This window comes from Phyllostomus discolor, chromosome 5 (genome assembly GCF_004126475.2).
Source record: "Phyllostomus discolor isolate MPI-MPIP mPhyDis1 chromosome 5, mPhyDis1.pri.v3, whole genome shotgun sequence".
Classification (NCBI taxonomy): Eukaryota; Metazoa; Chordata; class Mammalia; order Chiroptera; family Phyllostomidae; genus Phyllostomus; species Phyllostomus discolor.
This window is the reverse complement of record NC_040907.2, coordinates 26,654,480-26,678,948: the sequence shown is the minus strand read 5'-3', so window position 1 is coordinate 26,678,948 and position 24,469 is coordinate 26,654,480. Positions and strand designations below refer to the sequence as shown.

General features: G+C 38.8%; 1 protein-coding gene and 1 non-coding gene across 7 annotated transcripts in view; both read left to right on the top strand.

Moving 5' to 3' along the window:
* Nucleotides 1–24,469, top strand: part of TRIT1 (tRNA isopentenyltransferase 1) — a 37,356-nt gene that overhangs the window by 5,786 nt on the left and 7,101 nt on the right. For 4 of the 6 annotated variants that reach the window (XM_036025824.1, XM_028512464.2, XM_036025823.1 and 1 more), the window contains exons 2-5: nucleotides 13,938–14,078; nucleotides 19,053–19,151; nucleotides 20,650–20,795; nucleotides 22,813–22,955. In XM_036025824.1, the coding sequence (XP_035881717.1) occupies nucleotides 13,938–14,078; nucleotides 19,053–19,151; nucleotides 20,650–20,795; nucleotides 22,813–22,955 (529 nt within the window). Of the gene's footprint in view, nucleotides 1–3,917; nucleotides 4,812–13,937; nucleotides 14,079–19,052; nucleotides 19,152–20,649; nucleotides 20,796–22,812; nucleotides 22,956–24,469 lie in introns of those variants that run through there. The other 2 variants (XM_036025826.1, XM_036025825.1) reach the window with 2 other exon arrangements.
* On the top strand, nucleotides 15,363–15,469 carry LOC114498200. Its single transcript, XR_003684648.1, has one exon. It is a non-coding gene; the product is annotated as a U6 spliceosomal RNA (small nuclear RNA).

Genomic DNA, 24,469 nt, shown 5'->3' with positions numbered 1-24,469 from the left:
CCAGGGCTCATTGTGGTTTTAATTTACATTTCTCTAATGGCTAATGATGTCAGGCATCTTTAAATGTGTTTGTTGGCCATTTGTATATTTTTCTTTAGAGAAATAGCCATTTAAGTCCTTCTCTCATTTTTAAATTGCTTTGGTCATCTTTGTTGTTGAACTGTACACATTACATTTGGATACATATTGCCAGACTGCTTTCAAGAAGTTTTGTACCAGTGGTATGTCTGTTTCCCCTCACCCTTGCAGTTTGTGTATTACCTGTCTTTTTCATTGTTGTCAGTCTGATAAACAAGAAATGAACTTCCTTTCTTAGGTTAATTGTCTTTTAAGGGTACATTGATCATTTGTTTTTCTCTTTTGAAATTCCTGTTCATACCTTGTTGTGTCTACTTCTGTATAATGGTTTTCGTTCTTGTATATATTGATTTGTAAGAGCTTTTTGTATATTGCAGTTTTTAACCATTTGTACAGTCTCATGCATTGGAAGTTTGTTTTGTAGTTGATCATTTGTCTTTTGACCTTTATGTGTGTGTGTGTGGGTTTTTTTTTTTTTTGCCACAGAAGTTTTAAATCAGTATATTGTACACTTTTTAGGACTACAAGTTAGTTTTAACATTATTTTAGAAAGGGTTCTTGTCTGAAGCTTATAATTCATTTAACTGTTGGTACTTACAGATGTAAACAAAAAGTGATGTTGATTCTGTAGTGTAAATGAAGATACTACCAGGGCCTCTTTGTCTTCACTGTGCATTCCTATTGCTCTTCTTGTGAAGTTCCTTTCACATACATGTAGGTAATTGCAGTTGAAATAACGGGATTCTGTATTGCCCATGCTTAGGTCTGGATACCTTTGGTTAGCTATCCAATCAGTAGTTTCCTTACTCTCTTTTGGTGGGGAAAGGGTTAATTTACATCTTAATACACAGCGCAATACTTGTAACCGTGGTTCTTACTACCAGCTGCACATTGGAATCACCTGGAGAGCATTAGAAACTAATGATGCCTTGGCTTATAGTAGTCAGTAAATAGCTATTGATTATTATTAGATGACTGCTTACCTCTTCAGGTGCCAGTATTCTCTCTTAATTTATAGTTAATCTTTATTTTTTATTTTATTTTTTATACTTACCCAAGGGCATTTTTTATATTGCCTTGAGAGAGAGAGGAAGAGAGAAAAACATCAATGTGAGAGAGAAATATCAATTGGTTGCTTTCTTGTACATGCCCTGACCAGGGAGGGAATGAACCCACAACCTGGGTATGTGCCCTGACTGGGAATTGAAACTACCATCATTTGGTTTATGGGACGACACTCCAACCAACTGAGCCATATCAGCCAGGGCAAGTTAATCTCTTTTTTTTTTAAAGTTTTTTAAAAGATTTTATTTATATGTTTTTTAGAGAGAGGAGGAAGGGAAGGAGAAACAGAGGGAGAGAAACATCAGAGTATGCAAGAAACGTTGATCAGTTGCCTCTTGCATATCCCCAACCCTGGGCCTGGCTCTCAATCCAGGCATGTGCTCTGACTGGGAATTGAACCTGCAACCTTTCAGTTCAGAGGCTGGTGCTCAATCCACTGAGCCACACTGGCCAGGGCAATTATTTTATTTACCACTTAGTAAGATTGATAACTTGGGAAGAGTGCATACACGTTTTACGTAACAGTTTGAGAAACATGGCCTTATATTATGATTTAGTCCCTTTTCCCTTAGAGATAGGGACAGGAAGAGTGAGAGTCATGATCTGCACTATAATTCCAAACCACTCCTCTCACCACACTGACTGAACAAGTCAGGTGCAGGTTCTGCCACTCACTGAGCATCTTAATCAGTCTTAATTTATTCAGTACGTCTGCAGTTGAATTTCTGCTAAACAGCTAAAAGAACTAGTTGCCTGCCATGATATTCCTGCAGCTAATTCATTCTTTCTAACCTAGTAAAGTATAAATTTTAAAAAAGTCATCTTTTTATTAAGAAAGAAAAGTTAACCAAGAGACTGACCTTTTCCCTACTCTTCAGTCTCTCTTCCATTGAATAGTCAAATTCAAATTCCTTTAATCAAAAAGTAAAATCAACTTTCTGGTAAGTGCCAACATTCTTTAAACAAATAATTTTTTCTTTCACCCTCCTATGCCAAAACCTTCATTCTGAAGCAGCTCAGACTATCAGAATAAGAAGGCATGTTAGATGTGAGGACACTGAGGTTTCAGGGGAGCAAGTTGATTTCCCAAAGTCACAAAGCTGATTTGTACAGAACAGAGATTAGCAGCATAGTGGAAAAAGAGCACTGACTGTAAAGTAAGAAGACATGGATTCAAAGTTTGCTTCTGCCACTAACCAGCTGTGTGACTTTGGGCAGGTTACCTACCCAATGTGTCTGTTTTACCCAAATTTCTATTTCCTCATTGATAAAATTAGGGCAACATAACTTCATAGAGGATGAAACTTAGGATCCTAGCAATCTATCTCAGACACCAAGTATTCATCAAGTATATTCTATGTATAGGCACTGTGCTAGGTGCTGCGACTAGAGATAAAATACGCAATTTCTTCCTTCAGAGCTTGTAGTCTGGTGGGGGGAGAGAAGTATTTTAAAGTTAAGTAAATACAATAAGTTCTATGGTAGAGGTAAATGCAGGGTACTGTGGAAATGCAGAGGACAAGCATGGATGGGGAGGATTAGGGAGTCATCCCAAGGTGGGCTTTTGTTGCGATGTAATGCTAAACAGAGTGTGGGGCTGGATGAGATCATGTTTTCCCTTTAGAAAGATCATTGGCTACAATGTGGACGTAAGTTGAGGGGTTATACTTTAAACTAAAGGTAAGATCAGTGAGGAAGCTAATGGAATAGTCTAGTTGAGAAATGATGAAGCCTTCAGATGATGTAATAGTGGGAAATGTGGTAATGGTGATGAGCTTTGGTAGAATTTTAGGCAGTATGGATAGAAGTTGAGACATTGGAAATGGGGGCAGGGAGGTAGATTCTAGGATCACTTCAGGGTATGTGATTTGATTATCTGGGTGGTTCATTCAAGTATGGCTGGGAAAATAAGGAATTCAGTTTTGGGTGTATATGGTTTCAGGTGTCTGGAGTGGTGATGATGATGATGATGGTGATAGCTATCATTTATTGACTGTTTCTTTTTTCTTTTCTATATAAAGATGACTTTATCTTTTTTCTTTTTAAGATTTTATTTTTAGAGGGAAAGGGAAGGAGAGAGGGAAACATCAGTGTGTGGTTGCCTCTTGTGTGCCCCCTGCTGGGGACCTGGCTTGAAACCAGGCATGTACCCTGACTGGGAATGGAATTGTGACCCTTGGGTTCGTAGGCCTGTGCTCAGTCCACTGAGCTACACCAGCCAGGGCTATTGACTGTTTCTTATAGGGCAGGTCCCATTCCATATGCTTTGCATGTATTACTTAATTTTCACAATTGCCTTTTGAGGTCTGATTTAAGATTATTCTCACTTTATAAGTAAGAAGTCTGAGACACAGAGGTTAAATAACTTGCCCAAGTTTTCATAGCTAGTAAGTGGTAGAGCCAGGACTTAAATCCAGGTAACCTGGCTCTAGTGTCACTACTGTTAATCACTTTGCTATATTATATAGTACATGCCTCTCATTGATGATGGGAATGTTCACTAGACAGTTAAATATTCAGATCTGGCATCATGAAAGAGAACTAGGTTGCAGAATACCAGCACAAAAATGGTTATATAGAAGTCATGAGTGTTACCCAGAGAAAGTTTACAGTACAGAAATGGCAGGTGGGTGCCCTAAAAACTGCCATTTCTCAGTATTGTTCCCATGATAGACATTGCTAATAAGTCAGTGACTGGCCTCAGTGAAGGAAACTGAGGAAGTGCCATCAAAGCTCTAAAGGAGAATGATTTATGAAGGAGAGGGAGCTCAGTAGTATCAGGTTGTGTTTTTTTCCATTACATGTTTTGGGAGTTTAGTAGAAAAGTGCTATAATTGGCAGTCAGTTTGTTAGTGATCTCAAAGAGTGAGACATCCATGGAGCTGGGGGATGGGAGGAGGGCACCGAGCAGAGAAGGGAGGTAGTTGTATTGATCCATAATCCAAGATAATGGTTTCAGGCAGTTGTAATCCATAGAGGCAAGAAAGTGACTGAAGGACTTCAGGATCTAATTTGGATTGGGAAGGAAAAGAAGTCAAAAGGGGGAAGATAACTTGGAGGGAAGGAACCAAACTAGGGGGGCAGCTTTTATTCTTGTTTGTAGAAGGCTGTACTGTGGCATCAGTCAACCAACACTCAGATGGTGGTCCGTGATCTGCCCAGTGCTCAGCACACTGTTAATTAACTCATAGGACCCCCCCTACAGCACGAGTGGGATGGATCTTTGACTATAATCATTTCGGTAAGTTTCTCCAGGGTGAAAGTTCTTTGGATTGGGGCTTCTCAACTTTCGGGCTATTGACATTTTTGGGCTAATTCTTTGGGGATGAGGAGTTGTTCTGTGCATTGTAGAATGCTGAGCAGCATCCCTGTCTTCTACTTACTAGATGTCAGCAGCACCCCCACACCTGCAGTTGTGACAGCCAGAAGTGTTTCTAGATGTTGCAAATGTCCCCTGATGAACAGATTTACTTCTTGTTTACTACCACAACTCTAGATTCTGCTGGTTTTCCTCTTGGTCTCTGTTGTAGGTTTCCCTCACCTTCATTAGCTCCTTGAGGCATTTCAGCTCTGTTGGTTTGGAGAGTTCAGGTTATTTCAGCCTTGTGGCCTCTTCCCAAATTTTTTTCATTCTGAAAATAAACCATCACTAGGGGTGAGACAAAGAGGTATATATCCCAATAATACCAAGTTAGATACCTAGACCACAGGTGGCAAACACAAGGCCAGTGGACCTTGTTTTATCCAGCCCAGCACCTTCTTTCTACCCGGCAGCAGCACTGAGCTCTCGCTTAACTGTTAAGGACTAGTTACATTTATACAACCCTAAAATTACATTTGGCCTTTTGAAGGCAACTGCAAAGCTGATGTGGCCCCCGATGAAAGTGAGTTTGACACCCCTGACCTAGACCATTAAATGTTTAAGGGTTATGATATTTAGAAAAGATTGTACAGTTAAACTTTAGTGTATCTCTTATAAACTTTTATATCACTTATCTCTTTATAGTACAGTTATTCGTATCTGTATGTCTTACTAGTCCGGACTCCTTGAGGACAGGAACCCTTTCATTTTGTTTTTAGAGAGAGGGTAAGAGAGGAAGAAAGAGAAGGAGAGAAACATCCATGTGAGAAGGAAATACCAATTTGTTGTCTCTCACAGGCCTCCAACTGGGGACCTGGCCCACAATCCAGGCATGTGCCCTGACTGGGAATTGAACCAGTGACCTTTCAGTCCATTTAGTCCACTGAGTCATACCAGCCAGGGCCAGGAACCCTTTTTTCCTTGCATGCCTACTTTCTTGCCGAGTACCTGGCACATAGTGACTTCAATAAATGTTTGCTGAAATAAATCAGTTTAACCGTATGTTGATAATTGGCTAAGTAGGTTAAATCTGTAATTTTTCAGTTATCAGTCCTCACAAAGAGGCCAGAGTTCCCTTAGTATTGTTAAGATCTGATTTGTGCAGAGAAAGTAATATTATCAAATAATTTTTATGTACACAGATCTCAGGTGTCCTCAGGGAAAATGGGAAATGGAACAATGACCTGCTGCCTTTTGAAAGGTAACATAGATCCTTTAACTTTACCTGGTACCCAGGACTGACTGCTCCATAGGTAGAGTTACACTGAAAATATGACTGAAACTGGAAAATAGGCAGAATTTAAGAATCAGCTACAAATCTAACCTGTTTTGTTGGAAGAATGTGTTCTAGGTGGTAATAAAATTATAATCCTGATTGTGGCATTTGCAAAATGACTATCTGTATAGTCTGAAAGAAACATTTACAGAATTGATTTTTTTGTTTGTTTAGATATTTATCCTTAGTGTAAATGTGTAAAATTAAAATGTTGGCTCTGTTTATGCTTTTTGACTGGGCATCGATTTTAATTGACAAATAATGTGTACCATATATGCATAATTCATAACTATACAGTGCAATAAATTATCAAAAAGTGATAATACCTGTGTAACCACAACTCAGTTCAAGAAATAGAATATTGCCAGTTCTCAATAATTTTGAAAATTACCATATAATCCAGCAATTCCATTTTTTGAGTATATATTCAACAGAATTGAAAAATTCAGGGCCCTGGCTGGTGCAGCTCAGTGGATTGAACATGGGCCTGCGAACCAAAGGGTCGCCAGTTGGATTTCTAGTCAGAGCACATGCCTGGGTTGCAGGCCAGGTCCCTGGTAGGGGGCACACAAGGGCAACCACATTGATGTTTCTCTCTCTCTCTTTCTCCTTCCCTTCCCCTCTCTCTAAAAAATGAATAAAATCTTTAAAAAACAAAAATAAAAAATAAATTTAAAAAAGAATTGAAAAATTCAAATTAAGAAACATTTGTTTAATTGCTAATATTCACTAGTCTCTCATTGTATCTAAAATCTGTCATCCATGTCTGTTTTTATTGTTGTGATAAAATATACATAACATAAAATTTACCATAAAATTGACCATTTTATCATTTTAGGGGTATTAAGCACATTCACATTGTCCTGCAACTACATTCACCCTCTGTCTTTTTCATCTTCCCCAACTTTTCTTCTCAGAAGTTTTTTCATCTTCCAAGCTGAAATTCTGTATACATTATACACTCCCCCTTCCTCTTGCTCCAGCCACTGGCAACCACCATACTACTTTCTGTCTCTGAATTTGACTACTCTGGGTACGTCATATACGTGGAATTGTACAGTATTTGTCCTGTGATTGACTTCACTTAGCATAATGTCTTCAGGGTTTACCTACATTAGAGCATATCTTAGAATTTCCTTCCTTTTAAAAAAATTTATTGATATGAGTAAGAGAAACAGTGATTTGTTATTCAACTTATTGGTATACTTACTGGTTGATTCTTGTATGTGCCCTGACTGGGGATTGAATGCACAGCCTTGGTATATGGGGACCGCCCTCTAACCAACTGAGTTACCTGGCCAGGGCTGAACTTTCTTCCTTTTTAAGGCTACATAATATTTCATTGTATGTATATAACATATTTTGTTTATCCATTCATACATGATGGGCACTTGGGTGCTGCTATAAAAATGGGTGTGTAAATATCTGTTCAACTTCCTGCTTTCAATTTTTTTTTTAATAGTTACTGCTCAGAAGTGTAATTCTAGATCATATAGTACTTCTGTTTTTTATTTTTTGAGGAACTGCCATACTGTTTTCTGCAGCTGCATCATTTTACATCCCCACTATCAGTGCACAGGTGTGTTTCCATTTCTCTACATCCCCACAAACATTTGTTAAATTCTGGGGGTTTTGTTGCTGTTGTTGTTGTTGTTGTTTTAATAATGGTCATACTAATGGTTGTGAAGTACATCCAAATTGCTTTAAGGAAACTTTTTATTTTTCAACATATAAAAAATACAGCAGATAGTAATTGAACTCCTACATTTCATCACCTAACTTCAATAGTTATGAACACTTAACCAGTCTTATTTCAATTTTAATCTATTCTCTCTCCTTCATTATTGGAACACAGACCCCAGTCATCATTTATGTATTCTTTTTTTTCTGTTGTTAAAAACAAAATAAAATGCCCTGGCTGGCGTAGCTCAGTGGATTGAGCGCGGGCTGCGAACCAAAGTGTCACAGGTTCGATTCCCAGTCAGGGCACATGCCTGGGTTGCAGGCCAGGTCCCCAGCAACCGTATATTGATGTCTCTCTCTCTCTTTCTCCCTTCCTTCCCTCTCTAAAAAATAAAAAAAAAATCTTTTTAAAAAAATAAATAAAACATAACAGTTCTGTTATTAGTATGAATAATGTTACTACAAATTTTACTTGCATCATTGCTATGCCTTTGATTCATTGATCAGAACTCCTGTGTTGTCATCAACAGATATGTTTTTAGCATTGTTCTCACTCTCATGCAATGCAAATATAAATGTATTTTATATCTGCCCGTCATCTACCCTTGCCTTCTTGCTTATTAAAAATTTATTCATGGGCAAAATTAAAAAAATACACAGTAGCTATTAAAAAATACATAGTAGGTGTGACCATAAGCTGCACGGTTATTTGTAAGCACAACTATAACAGCACATCAGTAATTATCAAAACAAGATTAGCATGAAAAAGTGAAGCAACATCATTATAGACATAATCTTGAACCAACTCCAGTTTATTTTATTTATTTATTTTTGTTGTTTTCCTCCCAATTTCTTAAAAAAAAGACATATACTGTCATTGATATATACTTTAATATACTGTTTATCTTAAAGTGAAAGACTCTTTAAAAAAGTGATAGCCATAAAACTATATTTACCTAAAAATTAACCGTAATTTTTAAAATCTCAGATATATACTTAGTGTGAGTAGATTCCACATCTTTATGCCCAGTTTTTAAAAAATCTGGTGGTATAGGAAAAAAAGGTTAACAAATCCCTGGAAGATGACAATTTACATTGGTAACCAAGATGTAGTGCTTTTATATGAGTTACAGTTTTTAGTTAACTATGAACAAGGATTCTGCTTTCTTTAAGCCATTAGTACTCTTTTCTTTCTGATATTTGCTGGCATTTGTATATATGTCATAAATAGTACAGTAGGCCACTTCCTTTAGTAACCAAGGAGAGCCTGCCTAGATCTGGGGTTACCTTCTGTTTGGATTATGTTTATGTGTTTAAACTTGCCATTTTAAGGGGCTCTTGAAGATACACTTAAAGGCAGGTCACAGGGTGAAAATTTATCTACATATCTGATAGAATGTGCTGATCTCCGAGATGTTTACGTTTTGGCACTTTTGGAGGTGGGGGTGGTAATTGTATATTTGCAACTATGCATTTCCTTGACATTAATCTCAGTGTTAAAAAAAAAGAGAATCAAATCCAATTACAGAGTTAAGAAATCTTCTGGTGGCCCTGGCCGGGTAGCCTATTTGTTTAGAGCTTTGTTCTGATATGTCAAGGTTGCAGGTTCAATCCCTGGTCAGGGCACATAAAAGAACCGGGTCAAGATGGCAGCATAGTAAACATGGCTCGTCTCCTTGCACAACCACATCAAAATTACAATAAACTATAGAACAGCCATCTCAGAACTGTCAGAACCAAGCTGAATGGAAGTCTGACAACTGTGGGATTAAAGAAGCTACATCCAGACTGGTAGGAGGGTGCAGACACAGAATGGGCTGATCTGTGAAGGAAAATGAGGGAGGGATATCTTGGGGCGGGGGCAAGGAGTCCTAGTCCTACACCAGCCCTCCCAGCCAGGGTTCCAGTGCCAGGAAGATAAGTGCCCATAACTTCTGGCTGCAAAAACCAGCAGGGATTGAGTCAGTATAAGAAGCTTCTGGAGTCCCAAGCAGTTCCTCTTAAAGAACCCACACCCAGACTTACTAAGACTCACTCTCTCTGAGTTTCAGCACTGGGATAGCAGCTTGAAAGGCACCAGTGGCAAATAGGGAGGAATTGAAATGTCTGGTATCAAGGCAAGAACAGGCAGAAAGGGAGGCAGAGGTCATTGTCCTGTTTCTGAACCTTTTCCTCCAGAGAGCCACAAGGCCAGCAGGCAGGTGACAGAGTGCCATATCAGTGACTCCATCAACCTGGCTAACACTGTTTGCTTCCCCCCCCCCCCCCCCAGTCCCCTCAAGCTCCATCCTGCCCAATTTAGGGGCCCACCCAAGCTCTTAACAGTGGCTTTTCCATATGAATGGCTAGTCTCTGCTCATGCTTCACAACTTCCTAAATCCCCTCAAATAAGTAACAGCCAGGTTCAGAGAGCTGCCTGCCCCAGTACCTTTTGCTAAGTAGCCCCTGGCCTTGCAGTAGCAGCAGCCAGCCTAGGTTCACAGCTTGGCTTTGCCTGGGAATCTCCAAGCCCAGCATGAGTAGCAGCCATTTGCAGATTGCTTTATAGCTCATGCAGGGTGGTCCCAGGCAGAACACAGGTCGTGGCTGACCTTGGCCTGCATCACCCAGGAAACTCCAGGGTCTGCATACCCACTGGTCAGCTATAGACTGCATCAGAGTACCACCACCCTGCCCCGGCACAGCTGATCCTCTATGGGGGGTGGAGGTCGTTGGTCAGTGGTCACAGCCAGTCATTGCAGCTGTCTGGGCTGGGTAAATCCCTCCCATTGACCTGCCAATGGCAATCAAGATTCAACTACAAGAGGAGGGTGTACTCAGCCCACTCAAAAGGCATACCTCAAGTATCCAGCTTAGGTGATAGGGGAGGCTGTGCCACTGGACCCTACAGCACACCTACTACATTAGGCCACACTACCAAGACAGGGAGTCATAGCAGCTCTACCTAATACATAGAAACAAACACAGGGAGGCTGCCAAAACGAGGAGACAAAGAAACATGGCCCAAATGAAAGAACAGATCATAGGGAGAAAAGCAAATCTGTCAGATGCAGAGTTCAAAACACTGGTTATAAGGATGCATAGGGAACTTAGTGAGGACCTCAGCAGCCTAAAAAAGATCCAGTCAGAAATGAAAGTTACACTAATTGAAATTAACAATTTCATGGAAACAACAGTGGAGTGGATGAAGCCAAGATTCAGATCAATGATTTCGAACATAAGGAAGCAAAAAACAACCAATCAGAACAAGAAAAAAAAAAATCCAATAAAATGAGGGTAGTGTAAGCAGCCCCTGGAACAACTTCAAATGTTCCAACATTTGCATCATAGGGGTGCCAGAAGGAGAAGAGAAAGAGCAAGAAATTGTAAACCTATTTGAAAAAATAATGAAAGAAAACTTCACTAATTTGGCAAAGGAAATAGACATGCAAGTCCAGGAAGCACACAGAGTCCCAAACAAGATGGATGCAAAGAGGCCCACTCTAAGACACATCATAATTAAAATGCCAAAGGTTAAAGATAAAGAGAGAATCTTAAAAGCAGCAAAAAAAAGTTAGTTACCTACAGGGGAGTTCCCATAGAACAAGAAAAAACTAAAGGAGTTCATCATCACCAAACTATTATTATATAAAATGTTAAAGGGACTTATTTAATTAAGAAAAAGGAGATCAAAACTATGAACAATAAAATGGCAATAATTACATATCTGTCAGCAATTGAATCTAAAAACTAAGCAAACAAGAAGAAATGAGACAGAGTCATGGAAACAGAGAGTGCTTTGATGGTTGCCAGATGGGAGGGGGGTGAAAGGGAGTGGGTGTAGAGGTGAGGGGATTAAGAAGTACAAATAGGAAGTTACAGAGCAGCCATGGGTTGTACAGTATAGGAAATGGAGCAGCCAAAGAGCTTATACGCATGACTCGTGGTTGGGGGATGCTGAGTGGAGGGGGCAAAGGAGGAAAAATTGGGACAACTGTAATAGAATAATCAATAAAATATAATTTAAAAAAAGAAACAACGAATGAATGCATAAGTAAATGGAACAACAATTGATGTTTCTTTCTCCCTATCTCTTTAAAAAAATCAAATAATTTTAAAAATCAGGCAAAATGGAATTGTCACTATGTAAATTCTTTAACATTGGATCTTTTGGAACTCTTAAGCTACAACAGAGCCAACTAAAGGCTGTAAGAAAAGAGGGAGAGGAACACACAGTTATTTCTTCTCCCTTTTTGGTGGTTTTAATTTGCACAGAAGACCCCAGTATACAGTATACCCTGTGGCACTCGATAACATCAGAAGGAAGTCTTGTTCAAGATACACAGAAAAGAACACTATGATTTCAGATTCCATCAATATTCAAGTGTAAGAATGCAAGTCTTGTCACGCACAGATTAAATGAGTTAAAGGCAGAGCTAGTTTTTTCCCTATGATGTGTATTTTTTTCTGTGTACCGTTTTCTTTTACTTGAAGATAGCTATGTCCTTGTTGGGTAAATAACCTCAGTAGCAAAGAGCACAGAGGCTTCAGAGTGATAAATAGTGATACTAAAACTACTTCTCTTTCTCCCTGTGTTGTTGTGATAGTAGTAATAGAGGTATTGGTTGAAATTATATAATGACTCTTAATGTAGCATTTATATGTGCCAAGCAAAAACTAAGTGCTTTACATGTATTAATTTATTTAATCCACACAACAACCCTATGAGATGGATATTATGAGCCTTATTTTACTGATAAGGGATTGAGTGGCAGAGAGATTAGTAACCGGGACTACTCCAAGTACAAATAACTAGTACGTGGTAGGGCTAGGAATTGATCCGAGGCAGCCTGGCGCCAGGTTTCTTCCTCCTAACCATTATACTGTACTGTGCTTATTTGACACCCATATAAGTAAAGGGAAATGTGAGATTAAAAATGCTTTTAACATCTTTGTGGCCTCTATGGAACTTATTATTTGTTCACTCAATGCTCCCTGTAGATCGGTGATTACAGAGAGAACATTTAATCTCAAAGCATTCATCCCTACTTTTCAAACTAGTATTTTCAGATCTGTTCTCTATCTGAGACCTTGCATTTAGAAAAACTACACTTGAACTTTCTAGTTGAATTGGCAGACTAAGAGTTTACAGAGAGGATATTGCCTTTGAGTATTTAGACTGTATGGGCTGACCCCCTGAAGCAGTAATTTGGATACGTTGCAATGCTTCCACCAGGGAATAGCAGTATTACGGGTCTGACTTCAAAGTGTATATGTGTGTTTTATTTATTCATTATTAAAGTATAGTTCACTTTGTATTTTATATACATTTTTGTACATAGGCCACTTATTCACAAAGTTAGTCAATCTAAAAATCTTTCAGAGCCACTTAAATCCCGTGATATATAAGCATTTGAGGTAGAACTATGAGCAATGCAAAATGTTACCTTTCTGGAGACTTGTGATAAGTAGAATAAATAAAACACCCTGTCTATTTTTAAATAGTTAAAGTTCAGGCCATAGAACCTCTGGTTAATCCTGCAGAATTAGTTTTCATTTGGGCATTGATTTACATGCCCTTTAAATCTCTTAAGTCTGAGCTAGTAGCCACTCCAGGTATCCCTACTTTTCAAAAGTTTGCATGAAAACCACTTCACTTTTATGTAAGATCAACATTAGTACTGGTTTTTGCTAACCAAAGGAAATCTGAAAAAGATTTTAAATTAATTGTAATTGCTCTTTTGACTTACACCATTTCGTTTTATGAAAGGTTTCATAAAAATAAATGCTCTTTTATAGTGAGGAAATGTGCACCGTTTTTTGCGGACTGAAAGAAATCCATAATTTTTACTTTTACAAAAAAAGGCAAAAATAACGTTCAGCATTTGTTTTGCAGCAAGTTGTTTGTTGTAAAGCCTCCTTCCCTAGAAACTACACCCATCATCTATCTCAATATCAAGCCATCATAGCTTTGAACTGTCTGTGAGCACCTGTGATTTATCTTAGTGTGTTTTGTTCATCCATTAGCAAGGTGTATCCTAAGGTATCAGCAAAGCCTAGTAGAGATTGTTAAGGGTGTTATGCTTTAGTGTAAAACTAGATGTAATTGAGTGTTTCAGTCATGGTGAACAAAATAAAAAACATTGTAATGCATTAAATTTGGGGTCTGGGAAAGATCGAAATTTTTCTCATATAAATTAATGATAATTGCTTCTTCACTTTACACCATTTTACCGTACGAAGTTTCGTAGGCATGTCGTACTTTGGGATAGCGGGTAAAACCTGTACTTCACAAGAAAGCCAATGTTCTGTATTCTTCTGCTTCCTTTGTCTTTGGTTTTGTGGATCTGGCTATGCTCTGGTTACATCACAGCTACTCTGGTGCTTTGGGTCAGTCAAGTGTTTGGCTGGAGGGAGGAACAGATCACCATTTCCACTCATTAGGTGTTTTAATGGAGGCTGATGACTTTCTCATTCCTATTTTCTTTCCTTTAGGTTTATGAAGGCCTAGACATCATCACCAACAAGGTTTCTTCCCAAGAGCAGAGACTCTGCCAGCACCACATGATCAGCTTTGTGGATCCTCTTGTGACAAATTACACAGTGGTGGACTTCAGAAACAAGGCAACTGCTCTGATATCCTTCGGAAAGACAGCAGCTAGGTTTGATGGATGGCAAGGCAGCTGAAGCCAAGAAAGAAGTTTTCTTTCTAGTGAGAGTTTCGTCTAAGCAGGGGCACACAAGACCTACCAATAGGCACTGTCCCATCAGCACTAGGTGGATTGATGGATACAGTGTTCCTGCTTCTCAAAGTCTTGTCCTCAGACTACAGCACCAGCATCCCTTGGGAGCTTGTTAGAAATGCTGAATTTGGGCCTCATTTCATATCTAATGAATCAGTTCTGCATTTTACAAGAGTCTCAGGCGATTCATAATCAAAGATTTGGAAAGCACAGTTTTAGTGGAGAGAACATTGATTTAGGAACCAGAAAATCTGTTTTAGTCTTAGAGCCACTTCTTTTGACCATGTGAATTTTACTGAGTAAGGTATTCACCCCACTGAGTTTCAGTTTTCCACCCTTAATTAATTTATAAATATAATGGAGTACCAGTTAGAATTTCAAAGGGATTGCTGGGGTTGGGAGAGATTGGAAAAAAGTTGTTATAAGTAACACTAGAAATTTTTCAAAAGAGAATAATATAAGGGAGACTGCCTAGAGTAATCTGGACTGCCAGATATTAAAACATTGAAAATTCATAATTATAACAGCAAGAAAATTATATACTGCACAAACTTATGGCACAGAATAGAAAATTCAGCTACAAATTCAAATGCACATAAAAATTGGTTGGCTAAAAAGTCCATGTAGTTTTTTTCCGTAAGAGAAAAACGCATTTTTTCATTTTCACCAATAACTTTATTGATTTGGATATTTTGAGTTTGCTGGCTATCTCCTGCTGTTAGCTTCTAGGTGGTAGAGGCCAGGGGTGCTGCTAAACATCTTTCAATGCATAAGACAGCCCCACAGCAAGGAATTGGGCAAAAATGTCGGTAGTACCAAGAAACTTTGCAAACTGCTTTTGACGTGCTCGGTTAGTCACAGCACCTTCTCCATGTAGTGCACAAATCTTTTTTGTGTTTCTACCTTTCTTGAAATAATAAAGCATAATACACCACAAATGTTGCATACTTTCTTGCATCTTAAATATTAAAATGGCTGCACAGAAATTCACCAATTTTGGTAAGTTTTTTTAAAGGCATGCTAATATGACAGCTGTCACAATACAATCAAACAAAATTGTTTTGAATGAAGTTAAAGACAGCTAAGCACTACTGGATCAATCATATGGAGAAAATGTAACGGACTTTTTGGCCAACCCAATATTTAGCTTATTAACATTACACTTGAAAACTGAAGAGTGCTCGCTTCAGCAGCACATGTACTAAAATTGGAATGACACAGAGAAGACTAGCATGGCCCCTGCGCAAGGATGACATGCAAATTTGTGAAGTACTCCATATTTTAAAAAAAACAAAAACAATTCAGTAGTTACTAGTTATTCTGGGGAACAGTTAATTGTTTTAGGTAAAAATCAGATTCTCATATATGACATAAATTCAGATTTCAGAGTTAATATATGTATTTTTAATGAAACTGTAAGACCAATGGGATAATATGTAATTGGGTAGTTAATGTGGTTTTAGAGTAGGGACTGGCTTTGTAGATATTTTATAAATTTTTAATGAAATTTTTAAGTTTTTTCTTTCTTAGTATATTAAAGTACACAGCATAAATTTACCATCTTAACCATTTCTAAGTGGACAAGTACAGTGGTATTAAATACATTCACATTGGAGGTATGCTGTCCTTGGGAGCCGGCTTGTGCCTTTCCCTTCACCCTCTGCTTCTCCCCAGGTGCACATTCCCTTTGCCTTTCCCTCTCTGAAGCTCAAGAGCTCTTTTGCTTCTGTAACTTGTTTCCTGAGCCTACCTACGCAGCCCAGCTGGCTCACTTCTGCTACCTCTGTAACTTTCTAAGTAAACTTCCTCTTTAAACAAAAAATTCACATTGTTGTGTATCCATTACCACCATCTATGTGCATAACTAATTTTTTAAAAGATTTTATTTATTTATTTTTTAGAGAGGGGGAAAGGAGGGAGAAAAACATCAATGTGTGGCTGCCTTGAGAACACCCCCAGCTAGGGACCTGGCCTGCAACCCAGGCACATGCCCTGACAGGATCAGGATCGAACCAGTGACCTTTAGGTTTGCAGGCCAGTGCTTGATCCGCTGAGCCACACCAGCCAGGACAACGGTAATTTTTTTAAAAGAAAAAAGCTAGAATTGAATATTAAGATTTTATTATTTGTACATCAACCAGAACTTCTAGGAATCTAGCTTAGAGAAACCTTGCCACAACTATATCAAGAGATAGGTGGTGGATCTCATTCTATAACAGCATTCCTCTTTGCAGCAAAGACATAAACACTGAAATTCCTGTTTACTAAAGAACATATAAAATTTGCTGTGTTCATATCAGTTTACTTTTTCAACAGTAAAAATGATAAATTACAGCTATATGCATCAATCAATGTGGAAGAATCTCAGAAACAACAAAATCAGGAATTTATAGAAGGATAAATACATGTTCATACCATTTATTATAAAGATTAAAACAAGCACAACTAAATAATATACTGTTATATAGTGATTATATATTCTATATATGCATATATTCTTTAGGGATGTAGACACATTAAGTAATAATGTAAAGAAAAGCAAGGGAATGATGGATGAAAAACACCCAAAATAACACAAGATAATTGTTCCCTCAGAGAGAGGGCATGTTGGGGGTTGAGATGAGAAGGAACACAGGAACTTGAAAGGGATTAATAATAATCCTTTCCTTACATTGGGTTCATGAGTATTTGTTTTATTACTGGGCTTCATAATTTACACATGTTATTGTATATGTGTATATGTATATGTACATATATTTTAAATTAAAATAGAAAGCAGCCCACTATAAACAAAATTTAAAACAGACTGCAAACCACAGGGAAAATATTTGTAATATAGGAAAGGCAAATTGTTAATATACTTAATATATAAAGAACTTACGAATCAATAAAAAAACTAAAGGTAACGAGTAGTAATTCACAAAGGAAGAAATATAAATGGTGATAAACATGACATATCCTTGCTGTTGTGAATCAGGGCCATGCAAATCAAAATAATGAGATAATATTTTTTTGCCTATCAAATGAGCAGAGATTTAAATGTGGATAATAATTCTTGCCTGACCTGCTTTACAAGGCAGTTGTGTTAGATGAGATAATGTATATGAAAGCCCTTTGCAAAATAAAATAATATCACAATACAGTGTTGCTATAGGACAATTCAGTTCAGAAAGAATTTATAGAAAATGGAGAGCTAATTAAAATTTTCAGAGGGCAGCAACAATAGGGGATGATTTAATCTGATCACTTATAGGATTGGTGATTTAATGAATTTAGGGAAGAATTTGCGATTAGAATGGCAAAACTGAAACTACCTTAAGATAATCAGTCTTCTTGATTAGACAGATAGAGGTACTAGATACTGAAGGCCAGAGAGGAGAAAGGTTTTGCCCAGGATCACAGTTGTTTCATTGTTTGTGCAGATAAGTTAAACTTTATCCTCAATATGTCCTACCCATTTCCCTCTTTGTCACTCTTCCCTCACTTCTGGTACCCCACCATTTTTAACCTTGCGTTTTTATTATTTTTGTTCTCTTTCCCTTTAATTATACATTTGAAATTTTATTACAACTGCTATGTAATTGTGTACTTCCTGCACTTGAGGGAAATAGAGAATTTGTTTCTCTTTTATTTTTTTATTTACTGATTTTAAAGAGAGGATGAGGGGGAGAGAAGAAGGGGGAGAGAAAGAGAAACATCAGTTTGTATTTCCACTTGTTTGTGCACTCACTGTGCTGCTTGTTTGCATCCTGACCGGGGATCAAACCTGTGACTTTCACATGTGGACGGCGCACTAACCAGCTGAGCTGCCTGGCCAGGACTTTGTTTCTCTTAAACACACACACACACACACCCAAAACCATCATCTTTCTTCTATGTGATCCTCGATTGCTAACATTTTCCTACTCCACTCCAGCTTCTTTGAGGTTAGTGTGCTTCTGATAGAAAGAAGGTCATCTATGTTGGTGTCCACAGACTGGCCAGCAAGGGGAAGAAGTATGTAAATGAGTCTTTGTAAGGTTGCAAGTCTCTTTTTATCAGTTATCCTCAGAAGCAAAGCCCTTCTTAAAGCAGATAATTATTTGTTCAAAGAGTTCTCAAGAGAAGAATTCAAAGTAGCAGAGATACAAAAACAAGAGGGACTAAAGAAAATTGTAAATTGAATGCTTACTCAATTGAAAAAATATTTCTGGCGTTGTGGTTGGGATTTATTTGCATTGTCACATTTAATGCTCGTAAGAACTCGTGAGGATTTACAGGTGAGAAAACTGAAGCTCAGACAGGTTGAATAACATGCCCAAGAATTGGAGCTGGTAATTGAAATCTATTTGTCTTTGGAACCAATGCTTCTCAGTTTATCTAGTGGAGTCTCAAGTGGCTGAAATGTGCACTACTACCACATAATGGTGAAGACTGAGTCTTAAGAACCACGGCTTAGAGACCTAGCTTGTGTTTTGCCTTAGAAAGCAAAGTCAGACAATGAACATAACCTTGGTGGCTTCCTGAGCAGCTGATACTTGATTCTTTGAAGAGTTCCTTGGGTTTGTGCTTATTAAGCTGATTTGGGATACCAAGCAAACATTGAATTTTAGCATCAAGGCCTAGGAATAGAAAGTTCTAGAACTGGAAATAACGGCAATCATTTATCTGTCTCTGGTTTATGCAAGTCCCTCTGGAATTGATAGAAATGATTCTGAGAACTCATGGGAAACAGTGAAAACCACTAGTATCAGTTCATCTTGGTTTCTACCCTTTTTCCTCTGTTCTTCAGACAAGTGAATGTAGTTTCTTGCTTATAGCTTCCTTTCTGAATAAGTCAGGATTCTCTTCTGATCTTAAATATTGTGATATCTTTCTTAATATTCACATTGAAGATATATTTGCCCGAGACAAAATTCCTATTGTCGTGGGAGGAACCAATTATTACATTGAGTCACTGCTCTGGAAAGTTCTTATCAGCACTAAGGTATGTTGAGTTCACATGTAACTCACTGAGGAAATGGGTTCTCTTTTTCTTGCCAGCTAATTTCAGTGGGAAAAAGGTTGACTCTTCCCTATATACTCAGCAACTGTAATTTTCCTACTTAATATTCTGAAGCAAATGCCACCTCCATATGTGAAGTGTGCTCCTCCAGGCAGGCCTGAAGGCAGGGGCTGTGTGTGGGAAAAATGTTCCTCTGTGGATTAATTAGCATCTCCATCCAAGTTAGCAGTACACTAGTCTGATTCAGCATATCCTGGCTGTAACATTCTACAAGGGGTGGCTCCCAAAAAACACAGGAATTTGTTTATTAAAAATTCTGTATTCTTACATGTTTAAATTTCTTTTTTTTTAAAGACTTTATTTTTAGAAAGATGGGTAGGAAAGGAGAAAGAGAGGGAATGAAACATCAATGTGTGGTTGCCTCTCGCGCCCCACTACTGGGGACCCGGCCTGCAACCCAGGCATGTGCCCTGACTGGGAATTGAACCAGTGACACTTTGGTTCGCAGGCCCATCTTCAATCCACTGAGCTACACCAGCCAGGGCACACGTTTAAATTTCAATTACCTCCAAAGTACTCTCCATTTGATTCAATACACATACTGAGATTTTTTTTTCACTGCTTGAAACAATTTTTGAACTTGTCGATCTTGGTGCCTTTTACTGCTTCTGCCATTTTTTGTTTCACTTCTTCCACAACAGCAAAACGTTTCCTTTTGTTGACTTTTTTCATCCAGGGAATCAAAAAAAGAAGTCGATCTGGGCAAGATTGGATGAACAGGGAGGGTAGGGCATAGGGTCATGCGGGTTTGGTCAAAAACTGCTAAACACTCAGTGTGGTGTGGGCAGGTGCGCTTCTCAATCACCAATCATGAAATGGGCAAATGAACTGAAAGTCTTCAAAAAAAATTTATCAAAGCCAAGTACAGCCTCTCACAACAACGCTAACTGGTGCACTGATACAGATGGGTTCCTAGAACACTCATCTAGCAGGGGAAACCTGTACTGTAAGAGGCCTGCCCTCCAGAAGATACTTCCATTTTTGGGGGGTCCCCCTTATATATGTCAGAGAGATGTCCGATACTAACCATGCTTACAGACATGCCATTGCATAGGATGGGGTTTTGCAAACTAGAATGTGCTAGCCATTTTGATCCAGTCTTTGGTCACAATTGCTGAGAACACTAGATTCCTGGATGTGTTAATACAGATATGTTAGCCCTGGTACCTGTTTGTACTTCTGACCAGGTAGTAGGGTACCTGAGTATTTCTCCAAGCAGTAAGTTCTCCTTTGTGTTTCCTCACATCACTACCATGGTGTATTGGAACTTTCCCTTTGTGATCTGTCATTACATGGCAAGCCGTTCCGATTCATCTCTAGTCTGTATTCCTGACACTTAGCCTTAAGTGCCTGGCACACATACTATCTCGATGCTTGTTGAATTGTTGAATAAATTTATTTCTAAACCTTCATTTAATAGCCTCAGGAGACGGACACGGAGAAAGTGATTGACCGGAAAGTGGAGCTTGAAAAGGAGGATGGCCATGCACTCCACAAACGCCTGAGCCAGGTGGACCCAGAAATGGCTGCCAAGCTACACCCACATGACAAGCGCAAAGTAGCCAGGTAAGAAAGCCTGGGCCTGCTGACCTGGGGTTCCCGTGGAGTTAGAGGGCCGTCAGTCAGTGTGCCTGGGTGGTGAGAGAGGTTTGGTAATAGTAGTTAGTGGAGGTTGATGTGTTAGACTTCAGGTTAGGAGGCCCTGAGTTACTGCCACAGTCCAGCTACATCAATAAATAGTTGTACCCTTTGTTGTTACATTTAAAATGCAAAACACAGTATAGTTTCTCCCTGGGGCCTGTGTAATTTGCTTCATTTTCTACTTGATCTTTGCTTGTATAACAGTTTTTATATAAATTTTTCTGGCATGCAGTTCGTTTACATTGTGATTTGGGTTTCGTAATTGATTGTGCAGTGCTGATTTCGATCCTACTAGCTTTCCCAGTGGGAGGTGGATTTTATAAACTGTCTCATAGATCAGCTCACCTTTACACATGGAGATTTTTCTTGAAGAGAAGAAAGGTGGTGAATGAACTCAAAGGTCATGTTTTCTTTGTTTTGTAATTGCAGTCTGGTGTGTTAGATGTATTTTTCGGTGTTGGGGGTAATACCATATCTGTCAGAATAGAGGATCTGAATACTTAGAATGCGGGTGGTTTTACAGATTAAGTATTATAGCAACATTTGGTATTGATAGCGATTTGAAGTTTTCCATTTAAATAAGTATATTCTAGATTAGTTACTAAATTCTCTTTTCACTATTGCCCCCACCCCACCCAGAAGCTGTTCTAGAACTTTTTTTTTTTTTTTCGTAATTGTGCTCCTCCCTCCACTCCAGTGAAATTTTTAATACTGAAGAATAAGGTTTTTGGGGATATGGTTGCCCTTTGGAGGGCCATACGCCTTGTAATAGCTAAGGTGGTTTGTTTTCTTGCCACCGTGAGGGCAATATCACCTTGGTGATAATGCATAGTTTATTTTTTGTTTTATTTTGCTGATAGTGCATATTCTAGATAAAGAAGTTTATACTTCCTAGTATCCAAACATTTAAAAAAATATTTTAATAGAAATCTTTCAAAAAACTTTTAAAAACTTAGGAACATTATGATGAACATTCATTTTTATATTGTATTACGATATGATTCTGGACCTTGGTCTTTATTCTTCCCTTTTATAAAGCAGTTCTTTCTTATCACCACTCCTCATTTTCTACTTCTGAACTAGTAATGAGGTGAGAATTGTGTCTTCACAAGTCAGTTGATTCTAAGCAAGAGCTCTGGAGTCTCTCTTTTAGAGAGGATTGGAGGACCTTTCTCACCTTTGTTTTAGTTTGCGCCTGTACGCTTATCTCCATAAGTGAGATACCTGTATCACCGTACATGTTTTCCTCATAGGTCCTCTTCGAATGACCAGTGATACAGAATGACAAGGGGTCTCTGCTCCTGTGTTAGGGTTTCAGGAAGTAGAATTGGGTCAGGAAGAGAAAGATCACTTTCAAGCTGATAAGTTGCAATCACTCAGAGTGGTAGAGTATAGATTTGGGAGTTAAATTACCTAGTGGTGCATAACATAACAGATACTGACAGAGTGGATGGTAGCTTAAGAGTAAGTATGTGAGTTCTTTTCCCATTGATCTTTGTGCTAGTAGAATACTGAATTAGTCACAATTTTAGACATATATAAAAAGAAAGTTGTTGAGCTGGCTATACAACATACTTTTCTACTGTGAGAAAGGCATTCCAGCGAGACTAGACTTGTTGGCTCGTAACAAAGTGTCCCAAACAAGGTCTTTTTATTGCGTACCTGAAAGTAAGTCCCATTCTGTGTGTGTAGAAGAAAGCTTTTGTTTCTGAACCTGTTTAACTGATTTCAGGAAAATTGATGTGTGTTTAGAGGAATAGTAGTATTTCTTAATTTACCTACAGTTTTCTTTAGGACCCCTCCCTGAGTGGCTATAGAATGTCTTCAGGGGCTTATACTGTGCAAATGAGAAGGAGACATTTTATAATAAATAGCCATTCCTTGGGAATTAATATTTCCTAATAGTTTCTATGACTTTTACCCTTCCACCTGAATGACTTAGGAGCTTGCAAGTGTTTGAAGAAACGGGAATCTCTCATAGTGAATTTCTTTGTCGTCAACGTGCAGAAGAAGGTGGTGGTCCCCTTGGAGGCCCTCTCAGGTTCCCTAACTCCTGCATCCTCTGGCTTCATGCTGACCAGACAGGTAAAAGCCTTTTGATGCCCTTGAGTCCATTAGAGATAAATCGAATTTTACTTTCATTACCATCATTTGTTGACTTAGTAAGGCACAGTGCCATTCCCCTAAGTGCCTATCTGGAAAGGGAGTAAGGGCAGCCCTCGCACTAGGATGAGACACCAAGGGTAAGATGGGGTGGGATGGGAAAGAGATTGCCGTCCAGGGAAGATCCAAGGGAGAAAGCTAAAGAGAAGGAAGACTCCCGTGGAAGGGGTTGAAGTATCAAGGATTCTGCTGGGAACTTGGATTTCAGAGATGAGTGTGAGACAGTGCCTGATCTTAAGAAGCTGTCAGTCTTGTGGAGCAACAAATAATGAGAGAGATGCTACATTGTGATAAGCGTTGGGCTGGAAGTTTTGTGGAGTCACAGAGAAGGGATGATGAGCGCTGCCTGCCGGGGGAGTCAGGGCCAATCTGTAAAGGTAACCTGTGAGTCAGGTCTGGAACGATGAGGAGATTATTGTGAGAATAGGCAGTATAGTGTAGTTATTAAGAGCATGGACTCTGAGGCAGACCGTCTGGGCTTCAAATTCCTGCTCCATCATCTAGCTATGTGAGTTTTAAGGCAAGTTAGTTTGCCTTCTCGTGCTCCTTTTTTTTTTTCCTGTACAATGGAGATACGTCAGTACATATCTTGCAGCTTCACTGAGAATCAGTTGAGTTAATAATATACACAAAATGCTCAGCATGTGCCTCACACGTCTGGAGTGCTCAGTAAACGGAAAGCTCTTAGGAAGCTAGGAGCAAAGGCTAGTGCCATTGCAGGCCAGGAAACAGCAGTGGCAGAGATGTAGAAGAGCATGACTGAAAATATTTTGTTGTTAAATTAATTTTGGTTATAAGTGTATAAGAGAAGGTAATGTTTTAATAATGAAATTTTTATAAATTAAAACATGTCCTATAGTCCAGCATAAAATTGTGGTATCTGATCATAAGAAGGCTGTGTTTGACCTCCACATCTGAGTGATTATGACCTCTCACTCTTTGCTCCTGTGGCGCAGTAGTTCAGGATGTATCTAGGATGGCTTTGGACTACAGTTCCTTGTTCCCATCCAAGGTGTCATCTCAGAGTTCTTAAATGTGAAGCAACACAAAGTTAAAGAGTAATAAATATGATGGATAAACCAGGGTGTTCTCAGCTGCCTCTAAAGTAAACAATGCATGTACATTCCACACGAGAATAAAATATTTGTTTTCCCTAAAAGCTACAGTTGCATGCTTTCTCTTTATGAGATGTGTGTTTTATTCTGGCTGGTTTTATTTGTTTATTTTTAAATATTTTATTTACTTTTAGAGAGGGAGGGAGGGAGAAGGAAAGGGAGAGAAACATCAGTGTTCAGCAGAAACACGGATCGGTTGCCTCTCCCATATCCCCAACTGGGGACCTGGCCCACAAGCCAGGCATGTGTCCTGACTGAGAATCAAACTGGCAGCTTTTCAATCTACAGGCTGGTGCTCAATCCACTGAGCCACACCAACCG